The 22,834-nt window shown below is 43.3% G+C and overlaps 1 protein-coding gene across 8 annotated transcripts in view; it reads right to left on the minus strand.

The window, feature by feature from the left end:
• MYPN (myopalladin) overlaps positions 1 to 22,834 on the minus strand; it is a 389,049-nt gene that overhangs the window by 243,382 nt on the left and 122,833 nt on the right. For 3 of the 8 annotated variants that reach the window (XM_029609688.1, XM_029609685.1, XM_029609684.1), the window contains 2 exons: positions 22,033 to 22,079; positions 4,431 to 5,387 (listed from right to left, as the gene is read on the minus strand). The exons of 1 other annotated variant lie outside the window; for it this stretch is intronic. In XM_029609688.1, coding sequence (XP_029465548.1) covers positions 4,431 to 5,387; positions 22,033 to 22,073 — 998 coding nt within the window. In that variant the 5' untranslated portion in view covers positions 22,074 to 22,079. Of the gene's footprint in view, positions 1 to 4,430; positions 5,388 to 22,032; positions 22,080 to 22,834 lie in introns of those variants that run through there. 4 more of the 8 variants (XM_029609690.1, XM_029609691.1, XM_029609687.1 and 1 more) reach the window with 2 other exon arrangements.

Below are 22,834 nucleotides of genomic sequence, written 5' to 3' on the forward strand. Positions count from 1 at the left end.
GCCTGAATGGTATGGATGGCTCCCTTTCTAAATGTCTTCTGATGGCAGGGATAGGAGCATCTATTAGCCAGACACGGTAGGGGTGCCACATGTGGTTTTAAATGGCATTGGAATCTGTGCATCTTGCAATACTGTTGCTAGATATGTACCACACAGACATCCAAGCTGTAGTTCTGGGTTCTCACAAATGTTAGGTTTTAATATTATGTGGTGGTCTACTCCACCGCATTTTATGAATTTCATTTCAGAACTAAAGAGACAAAGCAGTTTACTGTTTTAGAAATACCAAGAATTATTTATTCCTAGAGAGAAATAACTAACTGTAAATTAAATAGCAAGAGCATGAACAAGTTATGCAAGAAACTGGAATGCAGGATAAGTGCTCTCTTGACTAAACAAGGACTACAGACTCAAAGGTCTGGGAAGCAATATGGCATGCCTAAAAAAACAAGCAAATCATAGCCGTCAGTAATGAGCTGTGCTGAAAGAGATGACTTAACCTGGGCACTCGAGCCATAATTCAGTTTTATGGTATGAACCCATTTTCATTCTATTTATACAGTACAGCACTGTCAATGAGGAGGAAGTCTTCTATTCAACATTAAATATGTGTCTTGCCTTTGAGAAATAAAGACAGAAAGGAAGAAAAGAAGGCAAAAAGAATCTCACACTCAAAAAACCCTTCATCTTGTTAGGTATCAGTGAAAAAATAGCACAAAATGAGTTATAGTTTTCTTTCCATATGAAATGGAAAGTTAATATTTATCCTTTACTTTTATTACTTGTACTTTCAAATGAAACTGTGCTCTGAACACTAAAAATCATTAGGGGTGTTCCATAATAAAAGTTTTAATTCGGTTCATTTCATTTTGTTTTTCCCACATTTCATTTTTTTTTTGTTTCATTACATTTTTTTTTCATAGACACAGTAACTTTCAAAGCAGTGCGCGGGTGCACATGTGCACGCGTTCATCAGCCCACGCCCAGAAATGCGGCAATTTTATAACATGTGTACGTATATGCGTGCATTTTATAAAATAGCCTGACCACAGGCACATGTACCTTTTTACCCTTTTTACCAGTTCGTTCCCAGTTTGCCCACTTAAGGGATAGGACTTCCTAACCCCCATTAGCCCTGACCTTTAAAACCCAGAAGAAACTATACATGGCAGGAGACTCCGGCGTGTGCCAGTGCACTCAAATTTTAAGCTAAAATCATGAAATGCCCATGCCCTGCCCACTCCACGTGTTACGGGACCGGGCCGTGCCCCAGTCCCTCCTCCTACCTCGGGGCCGGCCCGGCCAGTGCGGACTCATCTTCGGCCGTCCAAGCCTGACATGGCTGCCGCCACGGCTCTCCCTTCACGAGGGAGACGCCGCCGACCTGATGTGCTGAGCCCCGCCCCCTAGACCCGTGTGCGGGCTCGGCTGTTAAAGGGGCCAGTGCGGGAAATCAAGGGGATGGCCTCCGGATGACATCAGACGCTGCAGGGTATTGGTCAAGTCCCTGCCTTGCAACGAGGTTCTCTCAGTTTGCTGAGTGTCTAGTTGCTGCTTGGATCTGGATCGTCTCATCTGCCTTCTGACCCGGCTTTGTCTGACTCTGTCTTCAACTTCTGCTCCTGGTTTTGGTATTGACTTCTGACTTCTGGCTTCTGACCCGGCTCCGTCCCACGACTCTGTCTTCAGCTTCTGCTCCTGGCTTTGGTTTGGATCTCTGACTTCTGGCTTCTGACCCGGCTTCGTTCTTGGACTCTGACTTGGCTTCTTCCACCACCTCAGGTATCTGGTACTTGCTGGCCCAGAGGTTTCTCCTAAGTCCCAGCAGTTTGGGCTCTTACGGGCTCCTCCCGGGGGAGCCGCGGGCTTCCGAGGGTGAAGACTCTTCCGGACTTCTGGGTCCAACCGCCCTCACCATCCACCTCTTCGGCCGCTGCCCGGATCCTTGGTCGCATAGGGTCCCGCCTAAGTCCAAGAGGCCTGGGTCCCTACGGGCTCCTCCTGGGGGGACCTTGGGCTTCCAGTGATGAAGTCTCCTCCAGAGTCTCTTCAGCACCGCCTCCCAGCTGTGACGCTTCCTGTGGGTCCCACAGTATAACATCTACTGTCTCAGCCGGGCCCAAGGGTCCACGACCGTAGCACCACGCCCATGCCCCGCTCCTTTTTTGAAACTTTTTATTTGTGCACGTAGTGGCATGTATGCGCGTATTCAGGCGGCTTTTAAATTTCTCGGGTGTGCACCCGCCTGACATATTCACGCATCCCATAATTTCAGTGTAAATTGCTACAATAGTAGTATATTTACACATGTAAATCCTTTTGAAAATTACCCCATAGTGTGCATTAAATCAAACATAGCATGCACTAACTCAAAATAGTGCACACACTGACAGTAACTTTCAAACTGGTGTGCAGGCGCACAAGTTTGCATGTTCATTGGCCCGCACCTAGGGATAAGGTTATTTTCTAACTTGCACATGTATATGCACACATTATAAAATAGCCTGGTTGCACACACATGTGCGACAAATTTTAAGTTGGCACACGCAAGTGCACGTAAATGCCGCTTCTGCCACATAAATTGGGGGATTTTAAAAAGGGCATGTACCAATGCCATTTCCAGTTTTACCAGTTCATCCCCAGTTCACCTAGTTAAGAGGAGAGGTCCTCCAAAGCACAATAGTTTAGCAGCCTTCACGCCCCCAGCTCTGCCTATTTATCTTTGTTTTATAACTTATACGGCATCCATAGCAGAAGTAAAGTTACATGGCAGGGCGCCTCAGCGCAGACCGGATCGTATAAGTGTTTATGCGCACATCTCAGGTTCATGTCTAGGCCCCACCCAGACCATACCCACACCCTGCTCCTTCAAGAAAACTTCCAAGATTTCCACACTGCAGCATTTATGCACACACCTGGGCAGCTTTTAAAATCTGCTCAGAGTGCGTGAGCCTGACACATTCACACATCCCCTAATTAATGCATATGTTAGGCTTTTAAAATTCACCTTTAAAAGAAAAATTTTAAAAACAGAAAATTTTGTGAATGTTTTTCATTTCAGATTAGAAATGTTAAAAACGAAAGCACATTCCTAGAAATCATCATTAATTCTAATGATTTCTGTTTAACAAACAGATGCTCGGGATTTTGTACATATTTATTTTTATTTATTTATTTTATTTATTTATTTAGTTATTTTATATACCATCATTCCAAATCAAATACTTACGTCAACACATATTTAGGTATAATATGTACTTCGGTATAATACAAAAAGTGGTCATGTGAGTCTATAGTAATGTACATAAATGCCATAGGTAGAGAGAGATATGTGGTTATAGTCATGAGATTCTTTTATTCTCTCGTTATTTAATATTATCTTTGTCCTAATGTTACTCTGCATTCTGATAGGGTTAAGTTGAGTAATAGGCATTTTTAAATAGCGAAGTTACTTCCTTAAATATTCTCCTCTAGTGCTCTGCTTTTGGGATGCTCTCTATGGCTTACAAGGCAGCAATGAAAGGCAGAAAATAATACAAACTTTCTAATTTTCTATAAGACTTTCCATAGCACTATTTCAATCCAAAGGATTTCATTAACAGCAATGCAAAGCTTAAGTGAATCATAAGACATCAGCTATTATAGAAAGCAAAACAGACAAACATTTGGCTTGGTTGAAAGAAGATCAGAGCTCCATAGGCATAAGTTTAAGATGCTTCAACAGAATTTTTCCTAGAGTCCAAGTAACTCAAATTGCTCCATCCCCTAATCTCTCTTCCCCCCCATGACCTGTTCACAACCTAAAGCATATAAAAATGGAGATCAGTATGCTCTGTGATTTTTGGCTGAAAGATCTTGATCAATAATTATTTTTAAGATCGTGAAGAACTTATGTTCTTATGTTCTTAACTTCATTATACATCAGTTGTCCAGTGAGAGACACATAAAAAATACATTTGGGGGATGTAGAATTCACAGTAATAATCAGCCAAAAGAGAAGGGCTGCAAGTTATCTTCAAGAACAAACAAAATGTATTCTGCAGTTTGTAACCATAAGATCACTTGAGTGGCAATTTCTAGACATTTTTCTCTCCAATGTTTTCTACTACATAAGTGTAACAGATATAGAACTAGGGTGAGGACACAAGCTAAGTCAGTCCTAGTTTTATCACTTGGTTGAGAAAAATGCATCATTTTCACACCTTTCAAGAATTCTTAATTTATTTTTAGTTTTGCTAAAATTATGAATAGTTGTCACAAAGGACCTGATTTACTAAGCTTTTTCCCACAGACCCAGAATGAAAAAAACGCTATACTATATCTGGCCCGAAATGGTAAAAATGTGAAAAATATGCCACAGAAGACATAATGACGTGCAAGCAAATGATTCCCAACACAGAAATGCAAAATATTAAAATGAAAACATTTACCTGACTTCAGGTGTTGGAATTCCTACTACAATGCAGTCCAGTTGCACTTTGGTTCCTTCTGGAATTTCTCTGCTCTTTAATTTTTGGATAAAGTTTGGTGGCTGCCCTATAGGATCCTCAAAATATACCGATGCAGGTGATGTTTCTGGTGCTACCTCTGTAGTCTCTAGTTCAGTTGTGGCTTCAGAGTTCTCCTCCGGTTCCACTTGTTTACTTTCCTGGGTCTCCGGCACAGGCTCCGCTTCTTTTTCTATTTCTATGGGTACAGAGATTTGGGGTCTTTCTCGATTTTCTGATAGATGTGTGTAATCAAATCCACTTCCTTTAGTGATTCCACTTTTTGATTCAAATTTGGTTCTGTGGTTTTTGCATAATTTGGGCCTGATCTTTGAACTGTGCGTTTTGAAAAGTGAAGAAAGCTCCTCAATAAAATCAGCAGCTTTGTTCAAGAATTCCTTTTTGTTTTCCGTTTCAGGACCATAGGGACTGATTCTCTGTTGTTTCTTCAGATCCTGAGAGCTTTCTCTAGAGCTTTTTGTACCTCTAATGACATGCTCCTGATGGAAGTTAGGATGGTGGCTTTTTTCTGGAGAAGTGGACAAACTTGTAGACTCGGTAGGTTCTATATTTGAAACAGTATTTGTAGTCTTTTTCAGTTCTTCGTGTAAGTGTTTTTCACCCTGTTTATTCTCTGGTGGATTCTGGTCAATAGCTTGTCTTGCTAAATTTACACTTTCATCTAATTCTTCTTGACTCAGAAAAGCTGAGAGATCTGTGAGGTCATCTTGACCCACTACCTCCTCTGAAGCCCCAGTTGTACCATGATGGAAGAGATGTGAAGAAGGATCTGATCTGCTTCTTTCACTATTCCCGTGATGTACCCTTGTTTCAGCTAAATAGTTCTCTTTCAAAAGCTGTGATACTGAAGTAGAAGCTTCTATATTGTCGTCTTGCATGCTGTCAATAAAAAGTACAAACAGGTCCAAACCACATAAATATCAAATTTATAAACAGAAAATTAAAGTATTTGTCTACTAAAGCCACAGCAGATTGCTACCAAGGGGACATATTATTGCTTATACTTAAAAAAAAAAAAAAGAACATTTCAGTTTTGAGATTTTAGTCTGTGTTATTTTGAAGTCTAAACTGTAGATTTACTTTAAAGAAACTTAAAATATGATGGTAGATAAGGACCATAAGATCCATCTGGTCTTCCCAATTTAATTTATTTTCCATTGCCTTAGGCTCCATTTGATTTCTGTCTACCCTTCATTCCTTCATAACTCAGAATCCTCTATGCTTATCCCATGACTTCTTGAATTTTATTAATACTTTCATTCGGTTTTGGGAGTCTATTGCATGTATCCACCATCCTTTGCATACAGAATATTTTCTAATGCTAGTTCTAATTGCACCCCCTTTGAGTCTCATATTATATGACTTCTATTCTAGAATTTCCTTCGAACTTAAAAAGGTTTGCTTCTTCTGCATTAGTCATACCTTTGAGGTATTTGAATATCTCTATCGTATCTCTCTTTTATCTCATTTAGGGTATGCATATTTAGGTACTCTAAGTCCTATTTCATTAGATTTTTGGTGCAGACCTGGCACTCTTTGGATAGCCCTTCTCTGGATCACCTCCATTCTATATCCTTTCAGATTTATATTCTCTTGCTAGAGTCTAAATCCTTCATTATCCTTTCTTTTTATAGAGCCTCCATTAATAATTTCACCATTTAGGTCAGACAAACCAATTTGTAGGTCCCTACCTCTTCATTCTTACCACTCTAATGAAGAGGGACATCATTCATCCTTTTCTAAGTCTGCAAAAACCCTCCCCTCTCTATTGATTGCTTGAATAGATCTGTTAATGCACCCAATAAAGCCTCTCCTGAACTCCATTAATATCCTAGAATGTATACCATCCAGCTCCAAAGTTTTGTCCACATTCAACTTTTGCTAGTATAGCCCTGGCTTGCTCTTAACTTGGGATGGTCACAAAGTACTTCTTCATGAAGGTGGGAGGAAAAATATTCACCAAAGCCTTCCAGTGAGGGAACAATATATTTCAATCCTGGTTTCTCTCAAATAAAATTTCACACACATACTTGATGTTCCAAAGAATATCCTTTTACTTAGAGGAAGATACTGGCAAGTATTAACAAAAGAATAAACTATTTACATCCACTCAATAGAAGTTGGTTGGTAATTATCAAAACAGTTTACTTTTTTCTTCCCATACTTCTGTGGTAATAGGACAATTCTGTTATCAATCTTAGGGCCTGATTTACTAAGGCTTTTCTTCCATCCTGTGTCTATGGAAAAAATGCTTAGTAAATGAGACCAGTTTCTTGCAAATGATCAGATTCAAGACAAGTAGTTAAAACTGTCTTTCCTGCACAACACAATCTCCATTTACTTCCAACACAATTTGTTAAATCAATTGGTAGATCATTATCTGGTCCCATTTATAGTGCATTCTAGGCATGTGCTGTTGTTTGAAATGAAATAGGAAATGTCAATGACATTTCCTATTTCATTTTTTTTTATTTTCAAAATGAAACTGGTTAAAACCAAGCAAAATTTTATTTGTTTTTCTTTCATTTCATTTTGAGGAAGTAGCTGTTGCCATCATTAAAAAAAAAAACAACCCCTCCAGGTTTGAGTCCCTCCTCCTGCCCACCAAACCCACTTAAATGAAAAGCCCCCTCTGGCCCCCAAGACTTCTTCAGCCTTCGCCTATTCCTCTAACTCAGGTCTTACTCCGTCGGCAGGTCTTCCAAAGGCAGGAGCAAGCCCTAGTTGCTTCTGCCCTGCAACATCAGATTTTCAAAATGGCCACTGGTAAACCCAAGTTCAGCACCATTATGTTGTACAATTCTGGACAGTTCATAAATTTCAATAGACCTTCATAATAGGCATTACTGGCCAGAACAAAAATGACCGTCAATTGCCTTATACTTCATTATGATGGACTAGTCCAATGATTATGTTTGGTTTTTTTTCAATTGCAAATAAAACTTATCTGGTAGGATAATCTTGAATTAATCTCTTCAAAAGAACTGCACCATCACTGAAACAACTCCAACACGGTCTCTGTGTTTTGAACATTTAATTCTGAATCAGGGGGTCCATTCACCGTGCTTTTATGCCATGCAACAGATGATGAAGCACTAGTATACATCCATAACTGTATCTCTTCAGAAGCTGCTTCAGTCAGTGTCTCCACATATTTTGGTGCAGAATTAAACATTTGAAACACAGACAGTATTGAGGTTGTTTCAGCGATAGTGCAGTTCTTTTAAAGAGATTAATTCAAGATCATCCAACCAGATAATTTTTATTTGCATTGAAAAACAAAAAGATATACTTTATATTGATGGATTAGACCAATGATTAAATATAAAAGTCAATTGAAGGCCATTTGCATTCACGCTATTAGTGCCTATTATGAAGGTCCATTGAAATTTATGAACTGTCCAGATTTATTTTTTGGATATGTGGGAGGGCACTGATTTTTGTATAATAATTTCCTCCTCTACACCATTTGACACAGTGATTTACAATTGTATAACAGTCTGCCATGCATCATAATAGTGCCGATCTCAGGTTGACAGGTGGCCAATTTTAATATCTGGAGCTTTAAGGCAAGAGGAACTGGGGAACGCTCCTGCCACTGGAGCACCCACTAACCTGCCAATGGTGTAAGAACTGTGTTAGAGGGGTAGGGCTGGTCACAGAGATCTTGGGGCCAAAGGGACCGTTCATTTAAGCAGATTTGTAGGGGGAAGGAGAGGACAGATTTCTTTCATTTGCTTTCTGGTTTCTTTTTTGTTGTTATTGTTTTTATTTTGTCTTGGATAAATGAAACAAAGCAAAAGAAAAAAAAAGAAAATGAAATGAAATGAAATATTTCAAGTGACACCTCAAGTGTGTTCAGCTTCTCATACTTCTCCCATAGGAGATTGAGTGCTGGCAGATTAGGAATGCTGGTTATAATCTGGAAGTCACCCAGAGATCCCATTCCAGGATAATCTCAGTACTTCAGTGAACTCACTTACACTCTTGTCACTTGCTTATATACTAGTTCAATAGTTCTCAACCTTTTTTCTGTCTGGACACACCTGACAGATGGTTCTCACATGCATGACACACTGCTCATTATAATCTACGGAGAAAATTTTAAAAAAGGCCCTGTATTACTTTTATTGTTAAGAATGACACAAGGGAAAAATGAGTACTCTCTCTGAACATAAATTATATACATAGTAAGCCCCCCATACCAGAACAGCACCAACTTCCAGCACTCAAACAGTAACCACCTTACCTAAGAAAAGGCAACACTGAAAATATTACACCAGGCCTTAAAATTCCAGTACTTCTATTAAGAAAATGCAACAATCCAGGCTGCTCTAGAGCCCTACTCAGAAACTACATGCAGCAGAGCACATCACCTCAATCACATATGCAGACCCTCACCTAACAAAGAATAAAGAGACCATAAAGCATAAATAGAAACATGCAATCAAAAACTGAACTGGAAAACGCAACAAGCCAGAGTCTCTGTATGCAGTGCAACAAAGGAAAAAGAGAAATCACCAGTACTCATAAAATAAAGCAAGAAATAGGAAATCAATAGCAGTAAAACTATACTAATAAAAAGAACAGATTATTTTAAAACAGCTGATGAATGGAATATCCAATAATTAAAAACTCATATAAAAAATTTCTAGACACCAATAAAATATTTCAAAACAGCAGACACAAAGACCCAATAATTAAAAATAATAAGGATTTAAATATGCTCTGTTCTCCATACCTGGTAGCGTTTGATTTCTAGGTGCCCTGAGATTGTTGTGAATTAAGAGGAGGAGGGAGGGTTGTTTGCAAATTTCTCCTTTCTCTCAGTCACACACATACTCACTCTCTCACTTACACAGGCTCTCAATCACACAATTGCCCACATGCTCGCTCTCACTTACATAGGCTCTCAAACATACAATTACACACATGATCGCTCACTCACTTACATAGGCTCTCAATCACACAATTGCCCACATGCTCGCTCTCACTTACATAGGCTCTCAAACATACAATTACACACATGATTGCTCACTCACTTACATAGGCTTTCAATCACACAATTATACACATGCTCGCTCACTCACTTACATAGGCTCTTAATCACACAATTACACACATGCTTGCTCTCTCACATAGGCTCTCAGTCACACAATTACACACATGCTCGCTCTCTCACTTCATAGGCTCTCAATCACACAATTACACTTGATCGCTCTCTCACTTACATAGGCTCTCAATCACACAATTGCACACATGTTCACACTCAATTATATAGGCTCTCAATCACACAATTACACCCGTGCTCTCTCTCTCACTTACATAGGCTCTCATTCACACAATTACACACATGCTCTTACATATTCAGGTTCTCGATCACACTTACATACATACTCAATCACACAAAAAGGTTCTTAATCACACACTTACATACAAGCTGTCACACACACACACACACATGCTTGCTCACTCACTCTCTCCCCACCGAACTAGCGGCAGCAATAGCCTCCTCCTCTTCCAGCCCTCACGGACTCGAGAAAGGAGTCCCATCGGCCATGAAAACTGATGTTACTCCTTGTTTTGCTCCAGGCCAACGCTGCTCTTCTTCGGGCCAACACTGCTGATTTTCTTCATGCCGGCGCTGCAGATCTTCTTCAGGCAGACTCTGCAGAGACTTTACCTAACAGGGTCTCTTCTTTCCGCGCGTGCGGCCGCTGCACTTCACTTCCTCTTCTGGGCTGTAGGGGAGGGGAGAAGAGACCGTCCTGCGAGTGCCACAAGGGTTGAGAATTGCTGTTCTAGAGATGAATTTCTTGTAGCTCCTATTATTCCATTTTCTAGAATTTATCTAGCTCCTATCTTTTAACCTGGGAAACATCTGCTTTGCTGTCCCTTTTCAATTTACTTTGACAGAATTTCTTGCTCCTGTCCTAGGAAAGATCTTGTAAGTTTCCCATGGGGGGGGGGGGGGGTTCTGCATACTCTCTACTGATAGAAACTACCAATTGCACATCTAGAAAGGTGCACTGGACTGGTTAACTTTCAGTGTTGGAGAATGACTTGGGCTTTGATAAGGCAAAGGGGTTTTACCTTAGTTCCACACAAACTTTCTCTTCCTTAAATGGTATGTTACTACCCCACTACCCTATGTACCCAAGCAAATTATGCTCAAATAGCAATGCAGCACAGAAGGAAAGGAGTTTGGTGGTCCACTGCCCTACACCTGTTCTCCCATGGCAACAAGAGGAGGAAAAGTCCACACAGGGCTTACGACCTGGGCTGCTACAGGGCCTGTGAGCACATACCAGCTCACAAGCCTGCATTCCCTCCTCCTGCTGCTGCAGCAATAATAGGTGAAGGGAAGGTAGGAGAAGAAAGCTTGTAAAAATGGGTGGAATTCCTGGGAAATGGCCAATGATGGTGGGAAAGGACCGCTGGGAGGAAGGATTTGGAAGCAGGCAAACTTAGGGAGAGGTCATAAGTGGATAGGATAGGTAGGAAAAGACCTGGGAAGCAGCTATATGGGAAGGGGTGGGGGGAGGACCTAGGATGGGGCCATTTGGGGGAGGGAGGGTAGGAGAAGAGGACATGGAAAGGGGCCACTGGGAGTAGAAGCAATGGTGTCGCTAGTCACAGGCACATGAGGCCAGTGTCTCAACTGTATATGCCAAAGTCCCGAATGCTGGTGTCTTCTCAGTGGTCTGCAAGACCCTCTAGGGCGGATTTTCAAAGGGTTACGTGCGTATATTATGCGCGTAACCCCGAAAACCAGCTCCTGCGTGCGCTGAAACTAGTTATCATAGGCTCGGTGACGAGCGTATGTCCCGGGGCTTTGAAAAAGAGGCGGGGCAGGTGTGGGCTCGGAACCTCCAGGCACAGCGGCCATTTGCCGCTGTGCTCGGGATCGCGGGCCAGCCATGAATCGGTGCGCGCAATCTACGCCTGCCCGGAGGCAGGCGCAACTTATAGGACTGTTGCGTTCATGCCTGTTCTCGCCCTTGCTCCACCCTCTCTACCTTAGTGGCGACTCCCTTATTTATTTATTTATTTTATTTAAAAGTTTTTATATACCGCACTAGGGGTAGGTATCTATCCATCTTAGCGGTTTACATCATAAAACACACATAATATTTGACATACAGTAAAATACTATAAAATTACAAAGTTTACATTCATTTACAACTGTATATTCCGTAATGCTTAAGGGTTTGAAAACAGAGTCTGACGGACAGATGCTGCCACGGACAGATGCTGCCACGGCTTCTCCTCGCCCTATTTTCTGGAATCCCCGGGCTGGCCTGACGCTGCGTATCCGCCATGTTCCTGATGACGTAAGGGCGCGCGTGCGGGCGCTCCAGAGTTTGTACCGGCAAGGGCGCGAACCTCGGGGGCGTCTCCCCATAGTGATGTCATCCGCTTCCACCTTAAAAGATCTTTGCTTGCAACTACGAATCAAGTTAGCAAGGACTCCGTTGGACTAGCTTCGGCTGTCCAAGACTACTTGCAAGGGGAATTATTTCTCCGCTGCTCTGCCTCCACCAACTTACCTAGCTCTCTCTTCTTGAATTCAGATTGCTAAGATGGGATCCGGTACTCACTCCATGAGGGCCTACGTCCCTGAATGCTCAGAAGACTCCTTACTACCTGGAAGCGATCGCAGACATGAATACTGTGAGTTCTATTACAGATAAGAACTGGTACTCGTTCCACGAGGGCCTGTGTTCCTAAGCTCCAAGACTCCCTTCTGTCTAAGATGTTATCACAGGTACGGAGATCGTGAGTCATTATTGCAGATTGCAGATAGGAATCGGTACTTCGCTCCACAAGGGCCCATGTTCTTAAATCCCTTCTCAACTCTCTTCTATATCAGAAGCCATCTCATACACAGATATTGTGAGTTCTCATTCCAGACTGCATATAGGAACCAGTACTCGCCTACGGCTCCTGTTCCTGAATATACTGAAGACTCTCTGTTGCATAGAAGCCATTACAGATATCTACAATTGTGGGTGTATCATCTACTACTGGTTATGTATCCAGCAAACCCTGGCTACTCATTACCTATAGCCTCTCTCTACAGCTCAGCAACCCAGAGACCGCAATTCCAGTATCTGAGGGACTTCAGCCCTGCCGGGCACATCAGCTCACTACTGCCACCTCTGGTGGTTATACTTCCTGTATAATAAAAGAACTATCTGTCAGGTCAATAAAGTAAAGTGCGGTCGCGGTTACCCTGCTTCTAACCCGCTTTCTACTCACTTTTTGGCCGTGATAGTCCAACCCGCGATACACTATCCCCTTTAACCCATTCTTACCGCCTCCTTAAATCACTGGGTAACCCCTTCCGCCCGAGGCATGTATATTAGATGTAAACGATCAAATTAGCTATTCCCTCTCATACAGTAACGCGCACCCCGACTATCGCTTTTTTAACCTGCAGTTTTGCCGCGCGTTTAACCTGCTAACTTACCGCCTACCCTTACCCCTGCATTAGAGGCAGGGGTAAGGGTAGGCAGCAAACTTTCCCCCAGCCCCCGCTCACCTGCCCTGGCCGCGTCCATGGGTGCTGGTCTCCGGGGCAGCCCCAGTCCTCTCTCCCCTCCTCCCGAAGCAACGAAAGCGGAAAAAGCGAAAAAGCGAAAAAAAAAAATCAACGAGTCTCCAGCGATCACGGATCCTGCCAGTGAAGATGGATGCCTGCATGGGCGAAAGAGGCCCCTGTGCGTGCAATTTGGCCGCTCCAGGCGTGACGTCACGACGTTTGGCGTCACGGCATGTGACATCACCTCTTGAGTAGCCAAATTGCACGCACAGGGGCCGCCCGTGCAGGCATCCGTCTTCGCCGGCGGGGCCACTTTCGCCGCCGGCTGCCCCTCAGGAGGCAGGGGAGCCGCGGTCTGTCTCCGGAGGAGGGCTACAAGAAAAGTAAGTCGCTTTGTTGCTTTACACTTTACATGTCGTTTCACCAGTCCTCTCTCCCCCCCTCCCTGCATCTTGCTTCGGGAGGAGGGGAGAGAGGACTGGCAATCCCGAGCATAGGAGAACCGTCCACTTCCTGGTACCTGTCATTTCAAATGTCATTTGAAATTACATTTGAAATGACAGATACCAGTGTGTCCGTGAAGCGTTAGGCCAGCGCACCCAGGATACTGTATAGCGCTCTATACAGTAAAATGGGTTGCGCGGGCCTAACACTTCACGGATGCTTCTTGGACGCAGCTTGCATTTGCAAGCTATTTACATACAGTATCGAGCGGTAGGTGAGCCGGACTGTGCGTGCGGCAAACGCGGGTGCGCCCGGCACTAACGCAGCTCTTCCTACCGCTCCTTACTGTATTGGCCTGTGTGTTTGTCTCCATACTCCAGCCTAGCCGATGGTCCCTCTCATGATATCCTCCTGGGTGCGCTGTCATCTGCCATTGGCCCAGGGATTCACCAATTTACTTTAAGTGTTCATTCCTTACACTACTAGAGTAGTATTATACAGACTGCCACTCTGTGGGAAGCCAACCCACCACAGATCATTAACTCCACCTACAGAGTATTACAATTGTTAACTCTTCCCCTTGACAGGGTGATCCATAACAGATTGCTAACTCCCTGGCAGACTTATAACAGATTGCCAACTCCTCCCCTTGGTGGGATGATTTGTTACAGATTCTAACTCCACCCCTGGGGAGCAGTTTCTACAGATTGCTACTCCTAGCAGCAGGGATTGATAACAGATTGTTAACTCCTCCCTCTCCAGGAGAAGATCCATAACATATTGCTGACTCCTCCCTCTGCAGGAGGAGCTTGATAACAGATTGCTAACTCCGAGCAGCAGATTTATAACAGATTGCTAACTCCAGTGAATCTGGCTAATAGTATTGGAGAAGAATTGGAGGAACAGTCACTACAGTGAATTCAGCTTTCAAGAAAAGTATTTGGAGAAGCAGTACTCCTGGGGATTCAGCTAAAGGTATTTGATGTCTGTAGCCCATGGACCCGGCTCACCTTTCTGCCTTACAGGCTTTTCCGGGCCTGGCTCAGCACCTCTCTGAACAGCAAGAAACCCTGGAGAAACTTACTGCAGCTTTCCATCAATTTCACACACAGAAGACACAAGGCACAGCTTCTATACAAGAAGGTCAGTTACCAGAGGTAACTCTGAAATCAGCTGTTCCACTGGTGGCGCCTATTCGATTCTCCGGAGAACTCCAAAAGACTCGGGGCTTCTTGAACCAGTGCAGCTTACATTTCACTTTATAACCTTCACTGTTTCCCACAGGCCTCTCTAAGACCAGCTATATTCTGTCTTATTTGGATGGGAGAGCCTTATCGTGGGCATCTACCTTGTGGGAACGCAAGGACCCTATCTTGCAGGACATAGAAGGATTTATGGACTTGTTTAAATCCCTTTTTGATGACCCTGCTCGTATATCTGTTGCTGGATTTGCTTTGGTGGACCTGAAGCAAGGCAACAGATCTCTGGTGGAATTTGCCATCAAATTTAAAACTCTTGCAGTGGAACTTCGCTGGGACCCCAGATGTCTGAAGACAGTCTTTTGCAGAGGCCTGGACACCCGCATAAAGGACGAGCTGGCTGTTCGTCAGACACCTGACTCGTTGGAAGAATTAGTAGCCTTAGCTACTCGGATCGACTGGCGGCTCCGAGACAAGGTGAAGGAATTCCGGCCTAAGGTGTTACCTGGGTTGAAGCAAACCAGTGCTCCTGCACTGCGAGGGGATACAGCACCTCCTGCCGTGGAGAAGAAGGAACCGAAGGAACCTGGTCACGGTCACTTGACCTCAAAAGAGAGAAGACTTAGGAGGAAGAATGGCCTGTGCATGTACAGTGGTCAGCCAGGCCATGATGTTTCTGCCTGCCCTATTTGTCCGGGAAACGGACAAGCCTGAGTCCCGCGGGAGGACTGTTCTTGGGCTATACAGCAATATCTCCTCCACTCTCTCGTCCAGTCTCTGTGATCCCTGAACCAGTGACAGTACAAACCCTTGCCCTGAAGGACTCAGGGGCAGAGGGCAACTTTAATCTCAGACGTTTTGTGGAAGACCTGAGGAGTCCATTCAACAAAATTAAAGATCCACTATTGTATCACAATTTGAAGTGGGCCTTGGACGATTGTTTTTACCACCACTTCTTTTGAGGATCTTATTAACATCACCAGCAGTTTTTCTATTACCTGCTGTTGTCATAGCGGTTGCTATGTGCGCCATAGCTAGGTGGCACTCTACATCGTTAATGTCTTCCTGGATTACAATTTTGAGATATCTGCTACGATCTACCCACTCGGACGTCATGCTGAAGGACTACAGCACTGTTGATTCCGAAGAAGAAGATATCTCTAACTACTAGCCTGGCTGTCTGCTGGTGCTACCATCAGTTCCAAAGAAGAAGACATCTCTAGCTACCAGCTTTCGCAATTGGTCCTTTCGGAAGTCGTGCCCTATTACCTATGGCACTGTTGATTCCGAAGAAGAAGATATTTCTGACTATCAACTTTACGTTTGGAATACTCGTGCTGGAGGTTTACAGCACTGTTTGATTCCGAGGATGAAGATATCTCCATCCATCAGCCTGTTTGTTTTGCTGGTATTGCCATCATCTCTCTTCCCGCATCTTGCAGAAGAGCCAATCAGAAGTGGATTTTGGACAACTTTCTACATCACCACTTCCACTGAAACTTCAGTGATGTCCACGGCAGCTCTCTCATTGCTGCTGACTCCACTATACACTCTGCTAGATTCTTCAAATCTGAACATCCATCTGCCATTGTAAAATTATGAACTTGAACTAAAGAATTTAGAGATCCCGGATGTTTGAATAGAGGCTGAGTTTTGTTTGCCTGAAAGGGCTTCGGCCCCGAATCCATCTTTGGGAGCCTCAGACCTATTGGATAAAGAGATGCTTCATCAATTCCATCTCGCGCATCCTTGGTACTTAACCTGGTGACCGAAGAGGAGACGGCCCTTTGAAGGGGGGTACTGTTGCGTTCGTGCCTCTTCTCGCCCTCGCTCCACCCTCTCTACCTTAGTGGCGGCTCCCTTCAGGTCAGACGGACAGACGCTGTCGCGGCTTCTCCTCGCCATACTTCCTGGAATCCCCGGGCTGGCCTGACACTGCGGATCCGCCATGTTCCTGATGACGTAAGGGCGCACGAACGTGCTCCAGAGTTTGTACTGGCAAGGGTGCGAACCTCGGGGGCGTCCCCCCATAGTGACGTCATCCGCTTCCACCTTAAAAGGTTGCAACTACGAATCGAGTTAGTAAGGACTCTATTGGACTAGCTTCGGCTGTCCAAGACTACTTGCAAGGGGAATTCTTTCTCCGCTGCTCTGCCTCCACCAACTTACCTAGGGGTACCCGCTCCTCGGGGGCCCCACTCTCTCTTCTTGATTTCAGATTGCTAAGACGGGATCTAGTACTCGCTCCATGAGGGCTTACGTCCCTGAATGCTCAGAAGACTCCTTACTACCTGGAAGCGATCGCAGACGTGAATACTGTGAGTTCTATTACAGATGGGAACCGGTACTCGCTCCACGAGGGCCCATGTTCCTAAATCCCTTCTCAACTCTCTTCTATATCAAAAGCTATCATATACCTATTAGGGATGTGAATCGGGCTTCGGACGATTGAAAATATCGTCAATATTTTCAAAATCATCAGAAATCGGGGGCTCCCCCAAAACGATAGGAAAATCCCACGCCCGAGTGCAGGAGATCGCTCCCGGACCCCCACTGGACCACCAGGGGCTTTTGGCAAGTCTTGGGGGACCCTCCTGACCCCCCACAAGACTTGCCAAAAGTCCAGAGGGGGTCCGGGAGCGACCTCCTGCACTCGGACCGTTTATTGTTTATTGGCTCGGGCGCAGCCGATAAACAAAACTGCGATCGGGCCCGATGCAAAAAAACCCACATGTGAATCGGAACCGGAATCGGAACCGATTCCGGTTCCGATTCACATCTCTAATACCTATATCTTGTGAATTACTATTATAGATTGCAGATAGGAACCGGTACTCGCTCCACGAGGGCCCATGTTCCTAAAACCCTCCAAAGACTCTCTTCTATTCCAGAAGCCATCTCATACACAGATATTGTGAGTTCTCACTCCAGACTGCATATAGGAACCAGTACTCGCCTACGGCTCCTGTTCCCTAATATACTGAAGACTCTCTGTTGCATAGAAGCCATTACAGATATCTACAATTGTGAGTGTATCATTTACTACTGGTTATGTATCCAGCCTACCCTGGCTACTCATTACCTATAGCCTCTCTCTACAGCTCAGCAACCCAGAGACCGCAATTCCAGTATCTGAGGGACTTCAACCCTGCCGGGCACATCAGCTCACTACTGCCACCTCTGGTGGTTATACTTCTTGTCTAATAAAAGAACTATTTGTGTTTGTCTCCATACTCCAGCCTAGCCGGTGGTCCCTCTCAAGATATCCTCCTGGGGGCGCTGTCATCTGCCATTGGCCCAGGGATTCACCAATTTACTTTAAGTGTTCATTCCTTACACTACTAGAGCGGTATTATAAGACTGCCACTCTGTGGGAAGCCAACCCACCACAGATCATTAACTCCACCTACAGAGTATTACAATTGTTAGCTCTTCCCCTTGACAGGGTGATCCATAACAGATTGCTAACTCCCTGGCGGACTTACAACAGATTGCCAACTCCTCCCCTTGGCGGGATGATTTATTTTAGATTCTAACTCCGCCCCTGGGGAGCAGTTTCTACAGATTGCTACTCCTAGCAGCAGGGATTGATAAGATTGTTAACTCCTCCCTCTCCAGGAGGAGATCCATAACAGATTGCTGACTCTTCCCTCTGCAGGAGGAGCTTGATAACAGATTGCTAACTCCGAGCATCAGATGTATAACAAGGACAAAGGTAAGGGGGGGGTTAGGTAGGGTTGGGGGGCGGGTTAGTTAGGGGAAGGGAGGGGAAGGTGGGGGAGGTGGAAGGAAAGTTCCCTCTGAGGCCACTCCAATTTCGGTGAGGCCTCGGAGGGAACGGAGGAAGGCTGCGCGGCTCGGCGCGCACAAGTTGCACAACTGTGCACCCGCTTGCGCACGCTGAGCCTGGATTTAATAACATGCGCGCAGCTGCGCGTGCATGTCATAAAATCGGATGTAGATTTGTGCGCGTCGGGTTGCGCGCACAAATCTACGCCCGTGCGTAGTTTTTAAAATCTGGTCCTCTGCCTTTAAGGGGGTAAGTTGGGACACACTCCCAGGCACAGGGGCTCATAGACTGGCTCCAAACTTTGAGATGAGATAGATCTTTGGAGGGGGACATCCCATCCTTTCTCTCATCATCAGAGGAGGGATCCCCTTTCCCCTACTTCCTAGAAAGGAACAATTGAGGGGGGAGGGGAACCTCTCAGAAATTTTTGCTTGAGGGCCAGGAATTTGAACTTATGTCTCTGACCTCTGCCAACTATCAGTGTCCTTCTCCCATCCCTTCTTCAGTGAATATTGAACAAAAGTATTTAGCATTTCCACTTCTTCCTTGTTGTAATTTGCCTAGAGCTGGTGATAGCATGGACTATCACATTTTACAATAGATAAATAAATAAATACCCTTTGTACATTCCTCCTTTCCTCGCTCAGTTTTACAATCCCACTGCTGCCCTCTCTCCTTTCTCTGGCATACCTGAAAAATAAAAATCATTATCTTGCTTGACATCCTCAGCTATCTTTTCCTCCACTTGTGCCTTTGCCATCTTGACTACCTTTTCTGCTTTCTTTAGGTTTTTCTACATATTCTTTCCTGTCCTTCCCTTTGAGATCCCATGTACATTTTCAGTGCTAGTCATTTTGCCCTGAATTATTCAGTCACTTTTTTTCGAGGACATACCAGCCTCTTTTTCTTCTCTCTTTTAATGTACATTCATTGCATCATGATTTGTTGCCCATTCTGTAGCTGCTTTTGAATTAGTCCACTGTTCTTCTGCTTCAGATTTTTACCACCCTGCCAGCATCTCCCATTTTAACAAAGTCTGTACCCATGAAGTCCAGGATTTGTACTTTTGTGTCCTTTCTCTCTGCTTTCACATTAAACCATATCCATAGGATGAGCACTTAAGCTCAGGAGACTTGGACATTAGAACCACTTCTCTGTTTTCCATATCCTATACCAGCCCATTCCTCATGGGTTTCATTAGCAATTGACTGAAGAGAGTCCCTTGAATGGAGTGCAAGATTTCTCTTCTTCTGACTGATTTTGGTACATTTACATCTCCCACCAAAAACAGCTCCCTTTTCATTGCAGTCCTATGTATGTCTTGGACTAGATCTCTAGTCAGGTGTTCTGCCTGTTCCAGAGTTCTGTAGCTTACTCCAGTGTCGCTAGAAGTGCTATCTCCCCTTTCCATGATATCTCACAGTGCTTGACTCCTTTGCCCATACCCTCAGTGTTTCAGCTGCTTTAAAATGATATCTTACATAGTTATATAAAGTTTCCACAATATGCATGTAGCACACTATTCCATATGTCACAATTATTTCTTAGTACAGTCTTTGTTAAATGGAAAGTGAGTGAAGGATAGACAAACTACAGCAAAGCAATGTTCATTTGCTTTTTTCCTATTTGTAATTTAATAAAATCTATAGAATGAAGGAAAAGCAAGAATTTAAACAGATCCCATGTCTAACTATATTTTACAATACTCTACACTTACTAGTGGTATATTTATACAGGACAAAGGCCAGCAATGGAAGAATAACGTTAAAGACTTTCACAAATATTGCACCGGCGATAACTTCCAGTAATACAGAGCTAGCACTGAATCACTAGTTGCAGTTTAGTTATGCAGATACCTATATACTATTTAAAAAAAACAACTTGATTTCAATTCAGTCTCACGCCAGATTAGAATTTACTGTAGTTATTTAACACACAACTTATTATTTATTATATTTCTTATCTTAAAATAGGTAGAGCAATGTACAAGAACTCCATTAAGAACTTATTTCAGTGAAATTGTTACTTTATTGTTTATATCCTCTTACAACGATCAGATGTAATAATGAATTTGTATAGAAAACACAGACAAGAGGATACTGAACTGATTTGGAAATAAGTATAATAAGAAACTCTGGGATGTGCTTATGGCTGTACTTGAGCCAAAGATGTTCACTATACTGGTTAGCTCTTCTGGTTCCCCTACACTGTATCTCTGTATCTCCCACCCCCTCTCCATCTGTTCTCAAAATCATTGGTCCATAAGTTAATGAACAATTATACTCTAGACTACAGTGAAACATGACTTACCATTAAGGGGTAATTTTAAACACAACACAGATACGGTAATTACAAAGTCCATGGGTACCTTCAAGCCTTGGATTTTGCGCCAGTTCCCAAAAACAAAGTATGTGTGTACTTTCCTTTAGAGAATTGCCTGGGGGAAAAAGTAACACCTGCTTTTTCTGCAAATAATTTCTCCCTTCAAAAAAAATGCACGTTGCTTTGAAAATGTAAACCTTTGCGCACCGTAGCCTTCCCTGCCCTAACCTCACCCCCAGGAAGGCTCAATGTATGTGTGTTGTACTTTTACCCGCAGGGAGGATGTGCACCTTCCAGGCAGCTGATTTACACTGGTAAATTAAATAGCCATTTACTCGCTTAAATGGCTTTTCAAAATTGAGCTCTAAAGGAAGGATACTGTTCTTTAAAAATATAGAGCCGGATTTTAAAAGCCCTTTGCGCGCTGGGCCTATTTTAGAAAGGCCCGGCCATGCGCATATGTCGCGGGGCTTCAAAAAAGGGGCAGGGTGGGGTCAGAGGCTCCCAGCACAGCAGCCATTTGCCGCTGTGCCGGGGGATTGCGTGCCTGCAGACTGCTGGTGCGCGCAACCTGGGCAGGCGCAACAGGTAAGATAAAGGTCGAGGCTGGGGTCTTGGTGAGGGCTAGAGGGTGGGAGGGTTAGGGGAAGGGAAAGGGAGGTTAGGTTAGGGGATTGGGAATGGGGGAAGGCTGCAGGCGTTGGCGCACGCAAGTTGCACAATTGTGCACCCCCTTGCGCGTGCCGACCCCCGATTTTATAATATGCGCGCACCTGCGTGCGCATGTTATAAAATCGGATGTCCATGTGTGATCGCCGGGTAGCGCACACAATTGGACGCCCCCACGCACATTTTAAAATCTACCCCATAGCTTTTTGTTCATCTTCATCTCAAAATGATTTTAAAGAGTTACAAATGTCATAGTATTTTTTTATTCTTGCTATAATGGAACATTATTCAATGTTGTATCTCTTTTGAAAGCCTTACTGGAATTCCTGTTTATTTATTTAAGAATATTGGTTAATGAATGGTGTGAATTTCATATATTGTTAGAAAAATAACAGGTACAAAGTAGTTAGCATGTTGTAATTTCCTCTTTCTCTAAAACACACATGTTAAGAAAAGAGCAAAGGTCAAATGCTGTTACATTCATGAGAGCTGAATCCACAGAATGAGGATGTAACCTTTTCAAAAAAATTACCAAACAGACTCTACAATACTTACTAAACTACGAGAGTGCAACTGGAGTTTACGCTGTACCTCATCTTTCTCTAATGGAGATGGGGTGTAAAAACAAAGAGAAAAATAAGCATGTTAAAGTTAACAAAATTAAGACCCTATTCATTAAAAATATATAATGAACCACATATCTCTATACAGTGCCATTCATTTGAAAACTGTGGATTTTAGTGGTCAGGCACAAATAAACATTTATGTGGTTTTGTGGATTTTTTACAAGGAGCAAAACATTTTGAATGGCCATCTTTTTGGTTCGCTTTTTTTTTTCAATACATTGCTGTTAGATTTTTGGAACAGCTTTGCAATGAAATTGGAAGACTGTGAGAATAGAAGTTGTACAGGCAAAATAACATTGACAACAACACAGATGAAAGAAAACCACATCTAAAAAAATTGTAAGTAATGGTGTCCATAAGGAAAGAACTAGCATATTTTTCATATATGATGTACAAACCACATGTGATATTATTCCTATGTTTATTACATGACTCTTTGACCTTAGGCATCAAATAATTTAAGTAATACCACATATGTAATAAGTTTTCTTTAAAAAATTGATTAGATAACAACTGAACAATACAGGCAAAAAAGACAAAAACATTTTGCCTCATAGAAATAAACTTTATATCCATCCAATAAAGAAAAGAGAGAACCAAAAGAAGGGGAGTAAAGGAGAAAAGAGAAGAAAAAGAAAAGACAGCAAAAATCAATAAATACAGTCATTGCTTATACAGAAAACAATTCAGGATAGGTTAGAATATTTAAAAAATTATCTTGAAGGGACTCG

The sequence above is a fragment of the Rhinatrema bivittatum genome, chromosome 7 (assembly GCF_901001135.1).
Source record: "Rhinatrema bivittatum chromosome 7, aRhiBiv1.1, whole genome shotgun sequence".
Lineage (NCBI taxonomy): Eukaryota > Metazoa > Chordata > Amphibia > Gymnophiona > Rhinatrematidae > Rhinatrema > Rhinatrema bivittatum.